The sequence below is a fragment of the Xiphophorus hellerii genome, chromosome 16 (assembly GCF_003331165.1).
Source record: "Xiphophorus hellerii strain 12219 chromosome 16, Xiphophorus_hellerii-4.1, whole genome shotgun sequence".
In the NCBI taxonomy this organism is placed as follows: domain Eukaryota; kingdom Metazoa; phylum Chordata; class Actinopteri; order Cyprinodontiformes; family Poeciliidae; genus Xiphophorus; species Xiphophorus hellerii.
In genome coordinates this window covers 21,508,469-21,526,504 of record NC_045687.1, presented here as the reverse complement: position 1 = coordinate 21,526,504, position 18,036 = coordinate 21,508,469, and the positions used below count along the sequence as shown (strand labels likewise).

At 41.1% G+C, this 18,036-nt stretch overlaps 1 protein-coding gene and 1 long non-coding RNA gene across 2 annotated transcripts; both read right to left on the bottom strand.

Moving 5' to 3' along the window:
• Positions 1-174: 174 nt before the first annotated feature.
• LOC116736059 (CCN family member 1) lies at positions 175-10,131 on the bottom strand. The gene is made up of 5 exons (XM_032588274.1): positions 9,910-10,131; positions 7,014-7,227; positions 4,682-5,122; positions 4,039-4,217; positions 175-2,098 (listed from the first exon to the last, which is right to left on the bottom strand). The coding sequence occupies exons 1-5, from the start codon at positions 9,958-9,960 to the stop codon at positions 1,793-1,795; spliced, it is 1,191 nt and encodes a 396-aa protein (XP_032444165.1). The 5' UTR covers positions 9,961-10,131; the 3' UTR covers positions 175-1,792.
• Positions 10,132-13,428: 3,297 nt separating this feature from the next.
• On the bottom strand, positions 13,429-16,450 carry LOC116734882 (uncharacterized). Its single transcript, XR_004342283.1, has 2 exons — positions 15,014-16,450; positions 13,429-14,051 (listed from the first exon to the last, which is right to left on the bottom strand). It is a non-coding gene; the product is annotated as an uncharacterized LOC116734882 (long non-coding RNA).
• Between the last annotated feature and the right edge of the window lie 1,586 nt (positions 16,451-18,036).

The following is an 18,036-nucleotide window of genomic DNA, read 5'->3' as shown; positions in this document are numbered from 1 at the left end:
GTGCTACAGCCAAACATATTCATAGAAAGTTAAGTGGAAGAAAAAAAGTGTGGTAGAAAAAAAAGGGTGCACCCACAACAGGGATAACTGCAGCCTTGACAGAATTGTCAAGAGAAAATTAATTATATTGCTTCAATGGCTAACAGCTGTGTTTTTATTTAAAACGTCAACACAGTAAGGGTAAAAGTTTCTTTATTTGTAAAAAAATTTTTAAAAAGGTATCACTTCAAAACCAATCGTTGGGTAAACGCTCCTTCCACGATATAAAAAGCAGTATTCCTTTAGTCATTTTTTCTTCGAAATGCTCTCAAATTGGTATGGTGTTCTCATCAGAAACCTGAACCCAGGTTCAGAGTTCAGTGTTTAAACTACACATGAACTAACTCAACAGAATAACGGGCCCTTATACAGCAGGTAGAACTACAAAGTTACAAATTCATCTGTACATAGCTGCTCTACAGTGTCCCTTGGAACTAGTCAAAATGACAAAACCACATCATCTACATGGGCAAGGATTAAAAAAAACAAACTACAACACCTGCAGTGGTACAAGAGAATGACTTGGACATGTCTGCCTAGTATTCACACTTGACACTGAGACACTGTATAAAAGTCGACATAAGGTGCACAAACTAATCCAAGCAATAGTTAAGGGTGATGCTTTTGTTTCCCAGTCGTATATAAATCAAAGAATACACAGTGCCTACCTAGAATCAGTCTCTCTTTGAGAGTCCTTACAGTTCCAAGGCTTTGCACCCAACGGAAAACTTATTTCTGACTCGACTGCGAAGTCAGCAGTTTGAGGGAACAGACACCTCTTTAACATGAAAAGACACGGCTTCTTGTTTTGTTTCAGTCACATTGCGTGCTGCTCAATTACAGGCCAGATTAGGCAGTAGCGCGGTTCCACAAATTGCATGTTTACCTCATCACACACGCAGCTTTTAGATTTTATTTTTATAGCAAAAACCAGAGAGGGGCTGATTTTCCCCTCAAAGATTGTAATTTGCACAGAATTAGGTGGTCGACTGCTCGACGCCAGAATCCCAGGCTTGTTCTTCTGGTGCTTGCTAAATGTCTCAGTTTCTTGTGAAGGCAAAGGCAGGAGATGAGTCCAGCTGTATAAACAACCTTTGACATATTTCCTCGGAGTGTGTACGAATCCTAAACCCATCGGGTTTAGCTTATCTTTTTTTTGCTCTTCTCCTCCTGGCATTCTTGGTCATTGGTCTTTGGATGCTGGTTTCTGACCGCCATGGACCAGTCTGCCTCTCCCGCTTGTGACTGACAGCTGTCCGTGGATTTCAGCCACAGAGAGGCGCCAAGAAAAGTCTCTTATCCCAGTGGCATGCCAAAGTTTCAACATGTCTGTCTCTTGAATAAATATCAAGGAATAAATACCATTGCGAGACAAACTGCAACCTTTTGCAATTGCCATTAAAGTCTTGTCAAGTCTTCCACTAAAGTCCTTGTTTCAGATTTCCTTTCATAACAAACATAAAACCAGTTTTCTATAAGTTAGCAACATCTAGAGTAGCAAGAAATGATGGCCATCCTTAAGGGTTTGTCCCCACGCTTGCTCCTTTCTCCTTGGCTGAAGTGCCACAGTTCATGGAACATTCCGAGAAAGGCAGAAAATTCTCCTCCAGAAAAAAAAATCTCCTCATCTGTGATCATTGCCTGCATCTATTCAATAGCTACACTAGGAACAGCTGCTCTATAAAAAGTATCACTAATTGGTGGCAATTTACGCTTTTATGGAGGAATGCAGGCGAGGCAGGGGCAACAACAACTAGTCCTTGAATTTGTGAACGTCTCCGTAGAGCCAGAGTTGTGGGGGCATCACCGCCTCGTTCAGATGGTTGCACTCATCGCTGCACTTGCAGGACTGGATGAACATGACGGATCTACTGAAAAGGTCCCCGTCGGGGCAGGCGAAGGTCACGCTGGCTGTGCGCGTGCGACGAGGGGAGCAGCAGCGGCCGTCCCTGCACACCCCGCAGTAGTTGGGCCTGTACAAGCGAGTACTCCTGCAGCCAGCGTAGGACAAGCGATGCGGCTCTGGGGCCTTGTGTGTACGTGAGCACTTCCTTCCTTTCTGTGGATTGGGAAAAAGGAGCAAGTTAGACACCTTTCAAAGCAAAAGATTTGTATGACTGAGATTCTATGTCCATGAAGTGAGTTATTTGATATTTAGTGAAGCACAATTCTCCTGACACTGGTACACATTAGAACTTTTCTTTTTGCAAAGAATAAAAAGTAAACCGTATGCCAGTGGGAATAAAGTAACTACTGAACACAAACAAGAAAAGCCAGGATGGATATAAACATGACATTTGTGGCAGTCCAATGCAATGCCAGCCTTCAAAGAATTGTAGCATCAATGCAGTGCTTGACAATAAGTCAGAAACTAGCCAAAGTTATTTAGTAATGACTTTAATATCAAAGCAAAAGTTATAGTATATGGACAGAACTTATTTAGAACTAGTCTGATCATACCGACCACTCAAAACTCTTTTACACTTAAAAAGTTAGACTTCTGGATAGTCATTTGGCTATCCAGAAGTCTAAGCCTGGTAGATTACCAGAATGCTACACTTCCTGATCCAAAGCCACTTTAGGATGTATTCATACCAGCCCTGTCTAATCTGCTTTAATCAAACTCTAGTTCATTGGCTTAGAAAGGTCCGGTTTGTTTGAGGAAGTGTGAATGTGCAATCGACCAAAAAAACGAACTGTGGTCCGCCTAAAAACCGAGGTGTCAGTTTTATTAAAAGTGAATTCTAGGATGGCTTGAATGCATATGTGGATGCCAAGCGGAGGGCATTGTGGGTTAATACAACCAAAACAAACAGTCGTGTCTACAACTAGAGAGATAAGTGGCTAGTGGTCTTTTACCAAAGACAAAAGAGAAATCCTACACCCGCTACTCTGACGCTACTCCATTTTTGTTTACATTTTGCAAAGGAGGAAGTTGTACTCATGTCTTCTTCTGTGGTTTTTGTGTTACTTCCTTTAGTAGTTATTGGTGCAGCACCACCACAGGCAAGGGAGTAAATAGGGATTTGGTTGGTTTGTTTGACACAGTGCAATGTGAAAGAGAATCACAGCAGCTGAAAGTGTAGCAAATGTTGCAGTTTTGGTCCTCAAACAAACTGAGTCTACTGGACTGTCAGGTATGGAATTAGACTAATTTTTGTTGAGAAATGTGATAATCTTGACAGATTGGATTATTTTAAGAGTCCTACCAAAGGAAGCTATCTTTTATTGTTAGTATTTGCACCAGAAAAGGAGATAAAGATTAATATTTGTTTGGAGTTACATCACTCATTAGTCATCACTGCAGACATGAAAAACGAGGTTAAGGCAGTTAACTGCAGAGATGTGCAAAAACAAAATCAAGGTCAGAACAACAGATTATTGCCAAGAGAGATTAGCATGCCAGCAATGGTTAAGGGTTGACACTGGTACACATTAAATCCCACGGCAGCTCGACAAAAGCCCAGAGGGTTCAGTGAAAACAGGTGCGCAGCAGCCCATCAGACTCAGAAGTGGGTTGTTGCTGGAGACGGAATGGTCCGGATAGCGCTGTGTACAAAGCGCAAGAGGGCAACACAGTGGGCGAAACCGCAAGCTCCAAATTACAAGGGCAGCTGTCAGTCAGTTCCAGAGCTCAAGAGATTTCAGAACATTCAACAGATGCAGTTGATATGCATGTGTTTTAGAACAGAGACGTTCTAAAGTTTATATCTTTAGAAACCATTCCATCTTAATAAAAATGAACAACAAAATCATGTGAAATGACTGATGAAAATAAAGTCCAAGGAATCTTTTGTATGGTCTCTCTGTGTGGAGTAATTTTATCCAGGACACTCCTGTTTCCTTGCACCACCTGAAATCAATTTGTCCCTGTAAAATATCCCTAGATTTGGCATGTGCACGTTGCGTGTCCTGTATGTCACTGTGTTGCCCTGTGATAGACTATTAAAGTATCCTCCTATCCTCCTTTCAAGAAGAGACTCCAAATACATTCCTCACCTTCACAGGGATAGACATAGAGCTGCAGGGCCGAATGTTGCACAAGCGTGTCTCCTTGACCAGTTTACACCGGGCATTGTCGTTGGTAACGCGAGAGGAAACCCCCATCCCACAGGTCCGGGAACACTGTGACCAGGAGGTGGTCTGAACCACACATTGACCTCCCGTTTTACTCCAGACTAGAAAAAATGGAAGAGAAGACAAGTGAATACAATTGAACAATGGGTACTGTGACATTTTGACACAGAAAGAGCGGTGGGATCAGCAACAAATTATAGTGTGACGAAAGTGGCCATCAAGAGAAGTAGGGGAAAGCAGAAATTCGTGGTTGAAAGGTACAGTAGCCTTATTCATGGAACAGGCAACACTGACACATACAGAAGGTGATTACAGAGAGGGGAGAGCTGCGTGACAGAGGTATGTGCTGTGTGAGAGGGGGAGAGCACCTCTGGTGTGCAAGGGGCCAGTGGAAAACAACCCTCACATAAACACTAACACACTAGCACAGACGCAGCGTTAAAGGCCCACATTGAGGCAGTCTGTGCGTCAAGAGGCAAAAATGGCTAAAAACATAAACATGATGCAGGACTGAGTAGTGGAAGCAGACGCCACTCTGAGGTGATGGTGTGATGCAATGTCTTACCTGTCAGGTCCTTATTTCCATATGGTTTGTCCCATTTGCGGCCCACTTCTAAGAGTTCATTGCCCAAGATGCCTTTCTCCTTTTTGGGTTTGTAAGGATACAGCTTCCGGTAAGGTTTTGCATAAGGTTTGGAGAATGGATAGATTGAGTAGGGGATGAAGGGGTATGGTAGGTGAGCAGGAGGTGGGGGTCGGCGGTGTGCCGGGGGCACAACAGTGGTTCCCTTATGGCAGTCGATGTTGAGACAGCACTGGCCTGGCACCTTCACTAGCTTGGGGGCCGGACAGGAAGGAGAAGCCAGGGGCACATGGCTGGGGCAAAGGGACATGCAGCCTACGGCTCCGTCAATGCAGGTACACTGGTGCTTGCACCCTGCATGGAAGTTTTCGCCGTTTTGATAAATTCGGCCATTGTATTCGCAGGAGCGACCATCTGCATTTGCTGAAAAGAGACAAGAAGACAGATAAGCTTGTAAATTGACAGAACTACTGCTACTGCCACTGCCAATGAAGACCCATTGCCCAAATCTAGGTGAACCACACACTGATTGTCCTATATGTAGAACCTTTGTGCTGTTGCACATTATTCCTGTATTACTGCCATGTACTCTGGCTTCCTCTCACTGTCCTAAAGACATTCATATTAAGTAATTCACCAGCTCTTATATTACTCTAGCAACTCTGCCTGTTTCATCCCTGCGTTATCCTGAACGGGATTGAACATGCACCTCCAGAGGTTGATAAGAAGATGTTGCCTTTTAAACAATGTTTATTTGTGGCAGAGAAGTCTATGGTGAAAGGGTGATGACGTCCACTGATGTCTAAATATGGATGAAAGTATGTTGGAAGGGATAAAATAGCCCAAGCAAGTTTGATTTTCAACCGGTATGTTTTAGCTAAATTTGGAAGGGACCTATAAGTCCTAATTTTAACATTTTATATGCTCAATAAATGGCAACCAGACCTGAATAGACATAAAATATATACATTCGGACATCTACTGTTAAGAGGGTATAGACAATGGATTGATACTTGTTATAATCTTTTATCTTTTAAGGACAGGCCTGTCCGATATGTCATACCAGACTAACTGCAATGCTCAGTTAGAAAACTCGCTCTGATTTGCTGATGAAGGGAATCCATAACAGGCAAACCAAGTAAAAAAACCAAGCAAATTTTCATCACTGAGGAGCATTTGTACTGCTGCCTACTTTGACACAGGAGAGTTATGTCCTGTTCAAGAAATTATTGCACTTTCCAGCCTGTGATTAGACAAAGCCTTTGCCTCTTTTATAGAGGAATTTTCTGCAACATCAAGAGCCAAAGCAGGGAGGGTGTTTTGCCACAGCTGTTTCTCGACATTGGGTTGAATAAACCTCTGACCGGGATGAAATACCTTGTATGCAGTCCTGCCCTTTCTCTCCTATATCATAATACAACACTTTTATTCAGTACTTTAAGATAAACACTAGTTTCCCTAAAAGAGTAAGAAACAGCAGTTTGTGTTTTTATCAGTTTTGTTTTCATAGAACAATACGGGTTTTGTTGAACCTGTATGAACCCCCACATTTAGACCCATCCATCATCCAATCAGCTCAGTCCATCGGCATCCCTTTTGCTGCTTAAAACTGCAAGTTTCTGACTGCTGTATTTCTTGGCCTTCCTTTTTCAGACTTTTATTTGTAAAAAATAAAATAAAATCTTGAAAACCACATGTCCTTTTTCTTTCACGTTACAATTATGCACTACTTTCACATAAAATCCCAATAAAATACACTGAGGTTTGCGGTTGTACCATGAGAAAATGTAAAATACTTGAAAGGAGTCTGAATGTAGGCACACGAGAAGCAGATTGAAAGACACGTTTCCAAATTCATGAAGCGAGCCCTATTCTTAGACCAGAAAGCTGTTTAGGCTTGTTTATAATGTCCTGGCATGTAACCCCCCTCAGTGGGACTCCCCATAAACACCCCAGATAGAATAACCCCCTCCCCATATCCCCAGTAAACACACATATATAGATACCAGTGTGTGCATGCTTGTTTGTGTGTTTCATGGGGGTGTTTGTGTACACACTGAAGTACTTGTATAAATCCCAGAGTTGGCAAGGTTTCAGTCGCAGCTCATGAAGGGCCTCTGTTTTTTTGAAACATGGCACAGTCTTCAAACCTCGAGACCCTATCAAAGAGAGACCCCAGCCCGCCTGGATCGAGAGTCAGATTTTCCTCCCTGAAGTTACACATTGCCTCAGTCAACCCCTACTTATGTCAAAATCTAGGCCCAAAAAAGCTTTCCAAACGCCTTCCTGCCGCCTCGGTGGTATACGTACGTACCCCTGCAAATGCCGTGGGTGCGACCCACATCGTTGCCGTAGTTGCAATCCAGTCCTTTATGGTGGTCGCACGGCTGTCCCTCGTGGCAGTCTTGGTTGAGTTGCGCTGCGCACACCTTGCAGCAGCCGCAACCGTCGGGGACCAAACTGATCCCAGGGGGGCACGACGGGGGCACCGCGGGGCACTCGCACACTACCGGACAGTCAGCAGTCACCTGCAAGAGGGAGAAACGCGTTTCATTTCACATATAGTGATGGACCAACGAGACCACAGGAGAAAAAGACTTGACTCATGTTACTCAGATCACAGAAATTCCTGAGAGTGTGTGTGGCTTAAACACAGGCATGAATAGTCAGCACTGTCGCGAGCCCCACAGGGGTATCTGTAACCCTCTGTCGCCTTCCGCTTGGCATTCACTCAGCCTGTGGGGATGAAAGGGATGATCTCCGACTCCCACCCCTCCACCTCACCGCTCTTTCATTTTTGTGTTTCCAAACCTCACTGTGTACATACACAGAAGAAAAAAAAACACACATGCACAAGCCACACAAACAACTTCCAGTTAGTGTTGCAGTTCCAGGGGAGGCTGTCAGTCAAGATCAGCCAGAGGGACACTTTCACACAGGGCAGACAACTCTTAGTGTGAATTGTACACTGATTTTAGTGTAAAATTGACGTGAAAAATTTTCCGACTTAATAAACGCAAATAGTCCTGTTGTACAGCAACAGGACTTTAACTTCAGGTTTATTTTTTATCTCTGCTGGTAAAACTGTTGGATAGTATTTCTCTAGTATAATTGCAGATATACAGTAGGATTGAAGCCAGTGTGCAAATCGTTTAATTTATTTATTTTTTTCAAATTGTATGAACCTTCACACAGATCCAGAGCTGACTTCACATAAAAACAAACTAGACCTGCTTAGGGCCTTCGAACCAGCAGGGGGCCCCCAAGAGTTCTGGAATTTTAGTCACAGGGTTTTCTTCTCATACTTTTCTCGCATCTTCTTTTCTTTTTTTACTCTTTTCAAACTGTACATTTCTAAGATTCATATTTTTAAGAAAATATCTAAACTATTTGAATGGCCCATAATTTTTAACACATTAAAGAAGATCTTCATGATGTAGCAGTGCTGGTGCAGGGTGGTATTTTCACAGGTGTATGCAGACAAATTATAAACACCAAATGTGATATAGAGAAAATGCTGACTAGAAACAATTATTCCATCATTTTGTTATGGCGCCCCTTCTAGTGGCGCCCATATGGGTTGCATAAAGTGCATATCCACTCTTGTGCCTGAGTAGCAGTTGTGTTTACAGTTACAATTTAAGGCAATAAATAAAGTCATTGTCGTTGCATTTTTTTGCATAGTGTAACTCAAATTTCCTAAATTAAACTTACTCCCTTCTTCCCGACTCGACTAATTTTATTGAAATGTTGAACACGCAAGCTGCAAAACTAAACAAATACTCATCTCTGCAGTTATTGCGCACTGTTATATTTTGGAAATACCCAAAACTTTCATCTACTGTTGCTTTTAATAAATAATCTTAAGTGGCTCATCTAATTGCCGTATATTAAACTAACTAATGTTAAATTGACTTTACACAAATGATGAGATGATTTTAATGTTGCTTTGGTGACAAGTGGATGGTGGGCTAATTGTAAATTGGCCCCCAAAAATCAAAGCCGTAGCTTATTTGGAAACAGACTGCCACCATGTATAGTGCTTTTTAGCTAATTTGAGCAGTTGCAGTTTCACTGTCGCATCACAGGGGCAAGGGTTGAGGTGGGGGCGATAACGAGCTGAGTTATACACTGGAAAACAAGGAAGAAAAGGAAAAGGGGAAAATGAGATTCCACAACTAGCATAACAAGACCGATTTTTCTAGAGAGATCTCTGGACACTGTATCAATTAAAAACAAGCGTCCGTTATCATTTTTCTTCTTCTCTTTACGATCTGACCCACCATTTTAGTTACCTGCGGTTTGGTTCCACTGCCGTTTATATGGGAGTTCAATAGTTGCTTTTCAGAGCCACTAACTTCACAAAAATCTTAGTAGGCAGGAACAGACGACAACATTTATATCCCACACCTTCGAGGTGGTGCGGGACTGTGAGGTATGAATTGGGTCCGAGGCCCTAACAAAGTTTGGGCCGGCCCTGCACAGATACCATGACGAGTAAAGCTTTGATGCAAGCAGCAAAGTTTTATTAGGTCATTCAAAATGAGATGGTTGAAATAAAGAAAACACACATCTGGAAAAGGTGGTTACACTACAAAAACACAGAATCTTACTAACTAGTTTTTGGCCAAAGTTCTAGTGCAAACATGGGGAAAATGTCTTGTTACAAGTTAAATAATCTGCGAGTGGAACTAGTAGTTTTTCATCAATGTTAATGAATTATTAACTCCAAACAAGCTCCTGTTTCTTGCTGAAAAGCTTGTAAATGAGTTTTGTCTTATTGCAAGTGTACTAAGATATTTGCAACAGAAATTAGACCAGAAATACTTAGCAAGATTTAATGGTTTTGATAGGGATAATCTGATGGGCTATACAAGCCTGACTTTTTCCTGTCTGTGATAAGGTTAAACTTGGGGGTAAAAAAAAATCCCCTCAAACTTAGATTTTGACTAGCTAAGAAAAGTCGTTCATAGACCTCCAGAATTTTGCAGCGCTACAGTGATGCAAAAGTAAATAAACCATATATTTTGCTAACTTTTTTGTTGTTGTTTGTTTGCCGTAACTTGCTGACTGTAACGAGCCACCTGGAAGCTGAGGCAGGAGACAGCAGCTTTTCCTACCGCAGACACGTCCTTAGCACCGAGGGTCTCCACCACGCAATACAGCAACAGAAATAAAGACAAAAAAAAAACTAATCTACGACTACTCACCACCGCGACTATCCCCACTCCCAACGCGGCAAACAGCAGCTGTATCCCCATGCTGTCAGTCAGGTGATGCTCACAGACGACAAGTTGATCTTAAAAACACTTTACGTCACAAAGATTTAATCCCACATCCAGCTTCTGCCCGCATCGATAAAATCCAAATTCCAGATTCATCCTCAGGTATCCTCCATCACTCGTGGGTTTTGGTGTGTTTTTACGTTCCGAGTCTTGTTTTTATATTGTCCCCGTGCTTTCCCCGGGTAACCACGCCCACTCGGTTCCTTTAACCAATCAGCACGCGGCGGTTCTCCTTAAAAGGTAAAAGGAGCGGAGCCCGCGAAGGCTTCGGCTCCGAAAGCGGGGTGTTCTGTCTGAGGGGGCGGGAGGGGCGTGGCCAGCCATGAATGCAGTCATTCATAAAAACTCGGAATTACTACATTCCAAAGCAGGCCTCGGCTTTGGGGGCGTCCGTTTATTTATGTGCGAGCGAGAATAATATTTTTGATGCTTTAAAGTCCTTTTTTTTCCCCCAAAGACTTACCTCTGTCCGGCTGCTGCTGCTTTGTGAAAAGTAAAATAAATATGCTCAGCTGCTGGTCCATGCCACATTAATGCTGGAGGGGGACGTGAAAAACAGCGAGGAATTTCCCCTCAGTCCACTTTATAAAAATGCTTCTAGACACGAATGAGACGTGGAAAACAAAAACACGACAAGGAAGACAGAGTGTTCCCGGGAGGGAGACAAATTCCATGATTTTATGATTTTATCATAGAGATGTTGAGAATGATTATAATAATAATAATATCCAGAGCCCGTTTATGGCTGCGGCAGCTTCACAAAAAAAAAAAAAAAATCTATTTATAAGACGAATTTTCACCAAAAAACACACACTGCACCTGACCTATGCTTAAAGCACTCATAGGCACACTCTGAAACTGTGTGTGTGAGCATTTAAAGGGACAGCTCTAAATGTTTAAAGTTTAGTTAAAATGTCATAAGTTGCTCTTATCTAATCTATGATGGATTATCTCTTTGCATAATTTAGTACAAATCTTGACTAAACTGTCCAAGCTATCGTAAAACAACTCCGGTTTCAGAAACATTTTATTTATTTTTTTAATTTCAGTTAAAAGCAACTGGATGATAGACAAGAAAAGCATTACAAGCTTTGAACACATCATCATCACGAGCAAATTTCCGTGAATCAGAAGGAAAATTATGCTTTTTTTTTTGGTTGTTTTACTTTTTCTTTTTTGCACAAATAAAATCTGAAAAGTGTGGATTGCATTTGTATTCAACCCACCCAAGTCAATACTTTGAAGAAGAATCGCCACTACAGCTGTAAGTCTTTTGGGAAGACTTACTGCTTCCCAACAAACTTTTAGCCCCCCCTGTCTTTTTACAAAACGGCTCACCAGCCTGGTAACGAAATCCCACTTCAGAGATTCTGAACCGCCCCTTTAAAGTACATCCTCTGCCTTTAGGGTGATCCCTTCATCCCTGCCATAAGTACAAAGATTGCATGATCTGACATCTTTCAGTAAAGAGGAATTTGAGGTGTGCTAAACTGATGTTTATCCAAATTGGGAAACCAAACTGAGGGAAGTCTGCTGTCGTCTGTGCCGCCGCCAGGGAGTTTATTATCTTCCATGAGCCTTTAAAAACGACCCTGCAAGCCAACAAATCAGTCATGTGGGACCACATGTTCATGTTGCACAGATGCCAGAAGCAGTTTGACCAATCTGCAATCTGATGGATTATTACGCCAGGTACAACAACCAACTACAGAGTAATTCAAAGTGTCTTGTGGTGAGTTTTGTACAGGAGATAACACAATTTTTAGATACAGTAAATTTCAGGCTCTTATATGTTAGGATATAATAGAATGGGTTCCAAAGTGATTGAAATATGACCTCGTGTTTACAAAAACAGACAACAGATTCCATCATTTCATAATTTACTAAACAACAGTACAGGTAATTATTACAAGATACTCACGTCTTGTGCCTCCAAGACAAACCCGGATTACCCCCCAAATCTCCCATTGCCCACTATAATGACTGCAAAAATCGTGCTGATAAACTATGTTTGGGTTTTTCCAAACATGGTGCTAGGAATTATAGCCAAACATGTCTACATTGTTTTATTTGTGCAAGAAAATGTGTTCCAGAAGTCTTGTAGGTTGCCGTAGAGGTGACTTTGCAAACCTATGTTTTGTAGAGGTTTTGTTCCTATGCATGTTTGGTTTGTTATCATTTATCATAATAACAGAGGCATGTAGAGTCTGACAAGGCAAATGGCATCGTGACATGGTGTGATTTTATACCGAATTTACGGGGAGTTTATGAAAAGATCGGCTGCTGTCTTGCATGTTTTCCATTCATGGATGTTGTTTTTCATTGTACAATAGCAAACTTCAACTCAACTGATGGGCATCAAAAATTGTTTGTCTAAAGTCATTGCTTTTTTTTTATTATATTCTTACATCTAAACAAGATTGTACTCAATTGTTTGCCAATCCATTTGTGGGCTAAATGAATTGAATTTATGAAGCACTTTGCTGGACATGTTGACCTCAACATCTCATGTTTTTTTCTTCTCATTAAACGCCTGATCATCTGAGGATGGAAGTTCAGTGTAACTGATAAGTAAAAAGAAAACGGGTGAGGTTCCCTTCTGTGGAAGCAACTTAAAGAATGTCCTGTAATCAGCGCATCTTCCTTAGTGTAGACAGAGCACATGCATGTTGTAGCATGAGATTAAGAACCAATATTACAGGGCATGGTTGTGAAATTTGAGTAGTACTTGTGTACATTTCTAGACCCGGCACAAATATGCGGTGTATATATTTCAAGCCTAATTTGCTATTTTTTGACATTTAGAAAAGCCTCAATTAGCTAGTTATCAAATAGGATTTTGCTACACCTTGAGAAATGAAAGGAGGAGATGATGGAGCATGAATTATTAAACCCACTTATCTTCATACACCACTGAAATGCCAAGAAAATTTGATGCTACTACTACTAATAATAATAATAATAATAATATTTAATGTTTGGGATGTTAAAGTTTATCTCTTTGGTGTGGTTAGTGTGACTAACAGGAGGACAGCCTGACCTATAATCTGATTAAAACAGTTTATAAATACTTGATCATTTGGGGAATCTCATAAAGAGTATAATAAAGCAAATTTTGCTTTAATCCTCTGACCGACAGGAGTTCAACAAATATGGAAACAGAAGAAAGCGAGACGGTGATGCCATGGCAACAGTAACAGTAACTGATGGGGACTGAATGTTTTACACCCTTCTTCCCGATGTATTTGCACGTTACAAACAAGACCCATCGTACGTGACATACAGTAATTGAAACCCGATGTTTACATACCTCAAATAAAAAATGCACATACACGTGCTTTTCTCGCTGCCTGAAGTTAAATTAGACCAAAATTTTCTTGTTTTACATTTGTTAGAAATATTTCTATTTGCTAAAGGCAAAAAAACTTAGCGAGAATGTTTGAAAGATGTTTCTTTTTTTATAACTCCTTTATTTCAAAAGTTTACATTCACTTGGTGAGAACCAGGAATAACTGTATTTTAATCTGTATGACATGGGTCAGGTAAACTTCACACAATTATCTTAATTTCTCCTCATTTCAACCAAAGTAAAACCAATTACTAGATATATCTGTGGCAAGAAAATTGTGTATTCGCAGTTTAGTTCATTAGGAATTTATTCCCATACACATTATTTAATCTCTATTGACCTGATTTTAGCTCTCAGTTGACTCACTGACAGCTCACATCATAAGTACCAATTAAGTTTTCATAGAGGACAATTAACGTCTATATTTTTTAAATCTAAAGATTTAGAGTTCACAGAATAAAAGTTCGGTTCTCATGCCGAAAACCTGAACAAATGTACTCGGTAACCAATCATCACTCCGCAGTACGTGCATATTTCCAGAAACCTCCTACAAGGTAAGTAAGACGCAGGAAAGAAGCAAACATTTCATCATAAGTCTTCTCAGACACAGAGGCCTACACAGAGAGCAAACGTATGCATCCATCAAACAGCCAAGGTTGACTCAACCGATCCGTCTCTCTCTCCGTCAGTGGCATGGAGGTGATGCAACAGCACCTTCCTGCAAACAAAGCAAACGTGTGATAAATACGGGCCTCCCAAAGGGACAGATTGTTTTTCACGACTTTCATTTCCATTGACTCATAAAACAACACGCCGATTTGGCTTTGGTTGTCTGGACCCTCGACGTCACGGACCAACATGCAGAATTTCCAGCAAACAGTAAAGAGGCGGTATTCATACTCTTCTCTTGGAAATAACAGACGCCACCTCTTGCCCTGAACTTTGACCTGTATATCCAGAGCTGACGGCTCACTACGGCTAAAGTGACACACATCTGCTTTAAGATCCCATTGGGAACCCATTTGGAGCTAAATCAGAGCCATGAAGTTGATAAAAAAATATAATAATAATAATAATAGTAATAATAATAATAATAATAATAATGGAAACTAAATATATATATATATATTTCAGTTAAGACTGGAACATAGTCTAATCTTTTGAAAATCTTCTTGAAAACATTTTAAACTGAAAACAATAATTTTGATTCTTAAAAATCGAAAAAAAAAAAGAAAAAAAAAAAGATCTAACATGATTTTTAAACTGAACCTGAAAAAAAAAAGATTTGAAACACAAAAGAATTTTTGGATGCTGAAAAAAATTTTTGAAACTGAAACATTTGTGTCAATTTTATGTCTTTTTTTTCCCCCCCATTTGAAATCTTTATTCAGTTTAATTTTTTTCAGTTAATTTTGTTTTTCACTTTCAAACATTTTTTCAGTTTCAAATCTTTTTTCTTTTTACAATGAACAAATTTTCTTTCCTTTTGACCAAACTTTATGGCCCCTGTTTATCTCTACAAGCCCACCCGGTCCTATAGGGGCGGCTTAGAAAAGCGGCAGGCTGCAGCAGGAGGGGAAAACCAAACTTTTAGAAACAAGCCACTGGAGATAAACTACGAGACAGAGCGAGGGGTGTGACCGGTGGGGAAGACCAGAGCTGCAATAGACATAAAAATACCATTCACAATGCTGAAAGCGCCGCGTCGCGTTTCAAGTCAGCTCCTGTTGTCGGGGCAGTTTAACAAGAAGCCTTGTGTATCTGTGAGAAAGGAAGAAAAAAAAACTCTGTTTATACTGAGAAAGGAGCGGAAGACAGGTGTGGACTGTTTGTTTAGGGGAGCCTCGGCCAAACCTGTTGCAACACTCCTCCGACTCTTTACGAGCTCCACATAAGCAGTGCAGACTACCACACACACACACACACACACCCCCCCACACGCGCACACACACACACACCCACACACACACACACACACGCACGCACGCCCACACACACACACACACACTCAGAAGGTGTATTTACTGCAGCTTATGCTGTACTGCTCAGGTTATAACTGATGTGGCTGACCCGATTAATGCGGGAAGATTTATGCCATTTGTGAAAATCCAAGTGCTTAAGACAGGCTTAGGTTTTGACATCCGTGATAAAGGTGCAGAGCAGTGCATGCATGAGATAACTCCTTTTCCGTAACAAGGATTTACTCGTGTGTGCAAAGAGAGGTGTGCAAATGTTTGAGGCAAACACACATTTTTTTTTTTTATCTTTAGCATCTAATGACTTAGACATTCCTGCGATTTTAATGGGGTTTTTTTTTTTTTTAACGCTACGTGGTTAAATAGAATCAAGCCTTTGTTGTACACTTTGGATTATGTGTGTTGATTGATATGGCAATATTACCAGTAATAGTATTTATAACGAGACAACACATTTGTATTATTATGTCATATTGAGCAATGAAATCTGTCCCGATGAGTTTGGTTTTTCAGATTTAAAGCACCTTTTGAAAATCAAAACCGTTATGCAGGTTTTAAACATGCTTTTCCAATAAGCCCAACGTTTCTGTTTTTAAAAATGGTTTTGTTTTTTTAATTGGTCTGGTGTAGTATTTTAACTTTAACTGATTCCTTAACTGTTAGCTAAAAATCATCAGAACTGTTTTTTTCCACAGTTATTTCCTCTGTATGTTTGACCACATAAAGGCTTTCAAGCATCCGCAAGCCCGGATTTTAGCAAGGGCTTACCCCGGGGCCCCGGCGCTTCGGGGGCCCCAAAGATGCTTTGTATTTTTGTGAATGAATAAGGTCAGAATGTCTTAATTTTATCACTGGCTAAGAGGATTTTGGCGGTGTTGTTGGAAAAAATGTCTGATTTGTTCTGGCAAACGTCCATCATGAATGCTTGATTATTATTGGCCCAGATTGGACGCTTCTTACGCTGTGGGGCGGAGCATCAGGGAGGGATTTCTAAAGATGGCGGACAGCAGAATGAATGACAGCGGAGCGCAGGAACGAAAGAAAAAGAAGAGCGCGACCGCGAGGTGATGAAGAAAGTATCCAAGCTAACAGGGTTTTTAAAAAACTCATATTGGACATGGCACAGAACCATCGTCCTTCTCCGCTTCTCAAGACGTTAGCCTTGCTAACAGCGGTTCTATGGTCCGCCAGAACCTGGATCTCGGACTGATCCGGTTCCCGCCCAGAGGCGACCAGGTGCAGCGATGACCGCGGATAATCCGTACAGAACTGATCCTGCGCTTTGGGTAAAAACTGATGAGTTCGTGTGAGTTTACTGGGCTTGAGCAAGAAGCAGGGAATATGGGTGTTAATTTTTCAAAGCATTTGGAACATCTTTACAAACATTAGAAACGATTCTTCTCCAGATCGCGTTTTGAAAACCAGCTCGCACGCGGTGAGTACGTCCAAAGACACGGCGAGTTCTCCTCCATCCACCGCGGCCGGGTTTTGTATTTTAAACGAGGCTAAAAGTCAGTGAAGCTTTGAAACGGGTTTCCGTGAGTGGAAAAAAACAACAGAAAGATTCAAAGAGAAAGAAAACGGCTAAAGTCACAGAAAAGTAATGCGACTGCTCTGCTCGCTCGCGCTCAATGTGAAGTTAAAGAAGCGGAACTAGCTTTAGCTTCCAGCTAGCAGCAGCGGGAGGAAATGTCCTAATATGGCGAAGGGCCGACTGTACAAATTAGCATGTGCGTCCTGCCCTGCCCTGACACGCAGCTAAATCCAGTCATCACCGAATAAAAATTTTGACCAGGTTTGGCTCTCAGAGGGGAAATAACCTGACTGAACTTGGTAAGGAAATAAACCTGATAATTAGTTGATAAAAATTGAAAGATAGAGGGAGACAGATAAAGATAGAAATGAAGAAGGATAAATAAATATTGTACATAGAGGATGGAGAGAGAACATTGTCAAATTTTTCTTCCTTAGGAAAGCTCCGTTGAGTAGACATACTCAAGATGTTCAAGTATTTCTTCAATAACTATTTCGTTTGTAGTAATGATCTTCACATTCATTAAAGGTGCACCGGTAGCAATTTCACAGATCTTTAAAAATCTGACTTGCTGAAATTCTTTTGTGCTTGTGTATGTATGCAAAATATATAAAAGTTGGCAATCATGGAGTGACTGTTGTAAACCTTGAATGGAGAGATGACCTGGTGGTTGGGATTGTCCATCAGCCTCTCTCATGGTGGACAGTGGCTGATTTTTGTGACCTTGTAGGTAAATAAGGTTTGTGGATAGGATCGGTTCCACAAGTAAGTCACAGCCAAGCGCCGACCACCCAAAGGGAAGGAATATATATATATATGCCCTCACCGTGGCTAAAGCCCAAGGGCCCACACCCTCCTAAGTCTGGCCCTGAGCATCCATCTGTGTAATTATTATATGTAAAGTGTTTCACTAAGTGAAGAAGTTTCTGAAAGAAATTGACTTTTCAACCCTCCTGCGGTTTTTGCATGACTCTCGGGAGGACAGCGGAGAGACGGGGGTTGTTCCGTAAAACCGTTAGTTCCTCAAACCATGCAAAAAATCTTGTAAGCGCACGGAGGGTCAATTATGTTCTAATTTATTGAATAAGTTGGTCCAATTTTAAGGTATGTTAATTTACAAGTATGAATGCCACTGGTGTTCTGACGTTTAGTTTTGAACATTTTGGTTGCCTTTTCTCTGGTTTATAAGAATA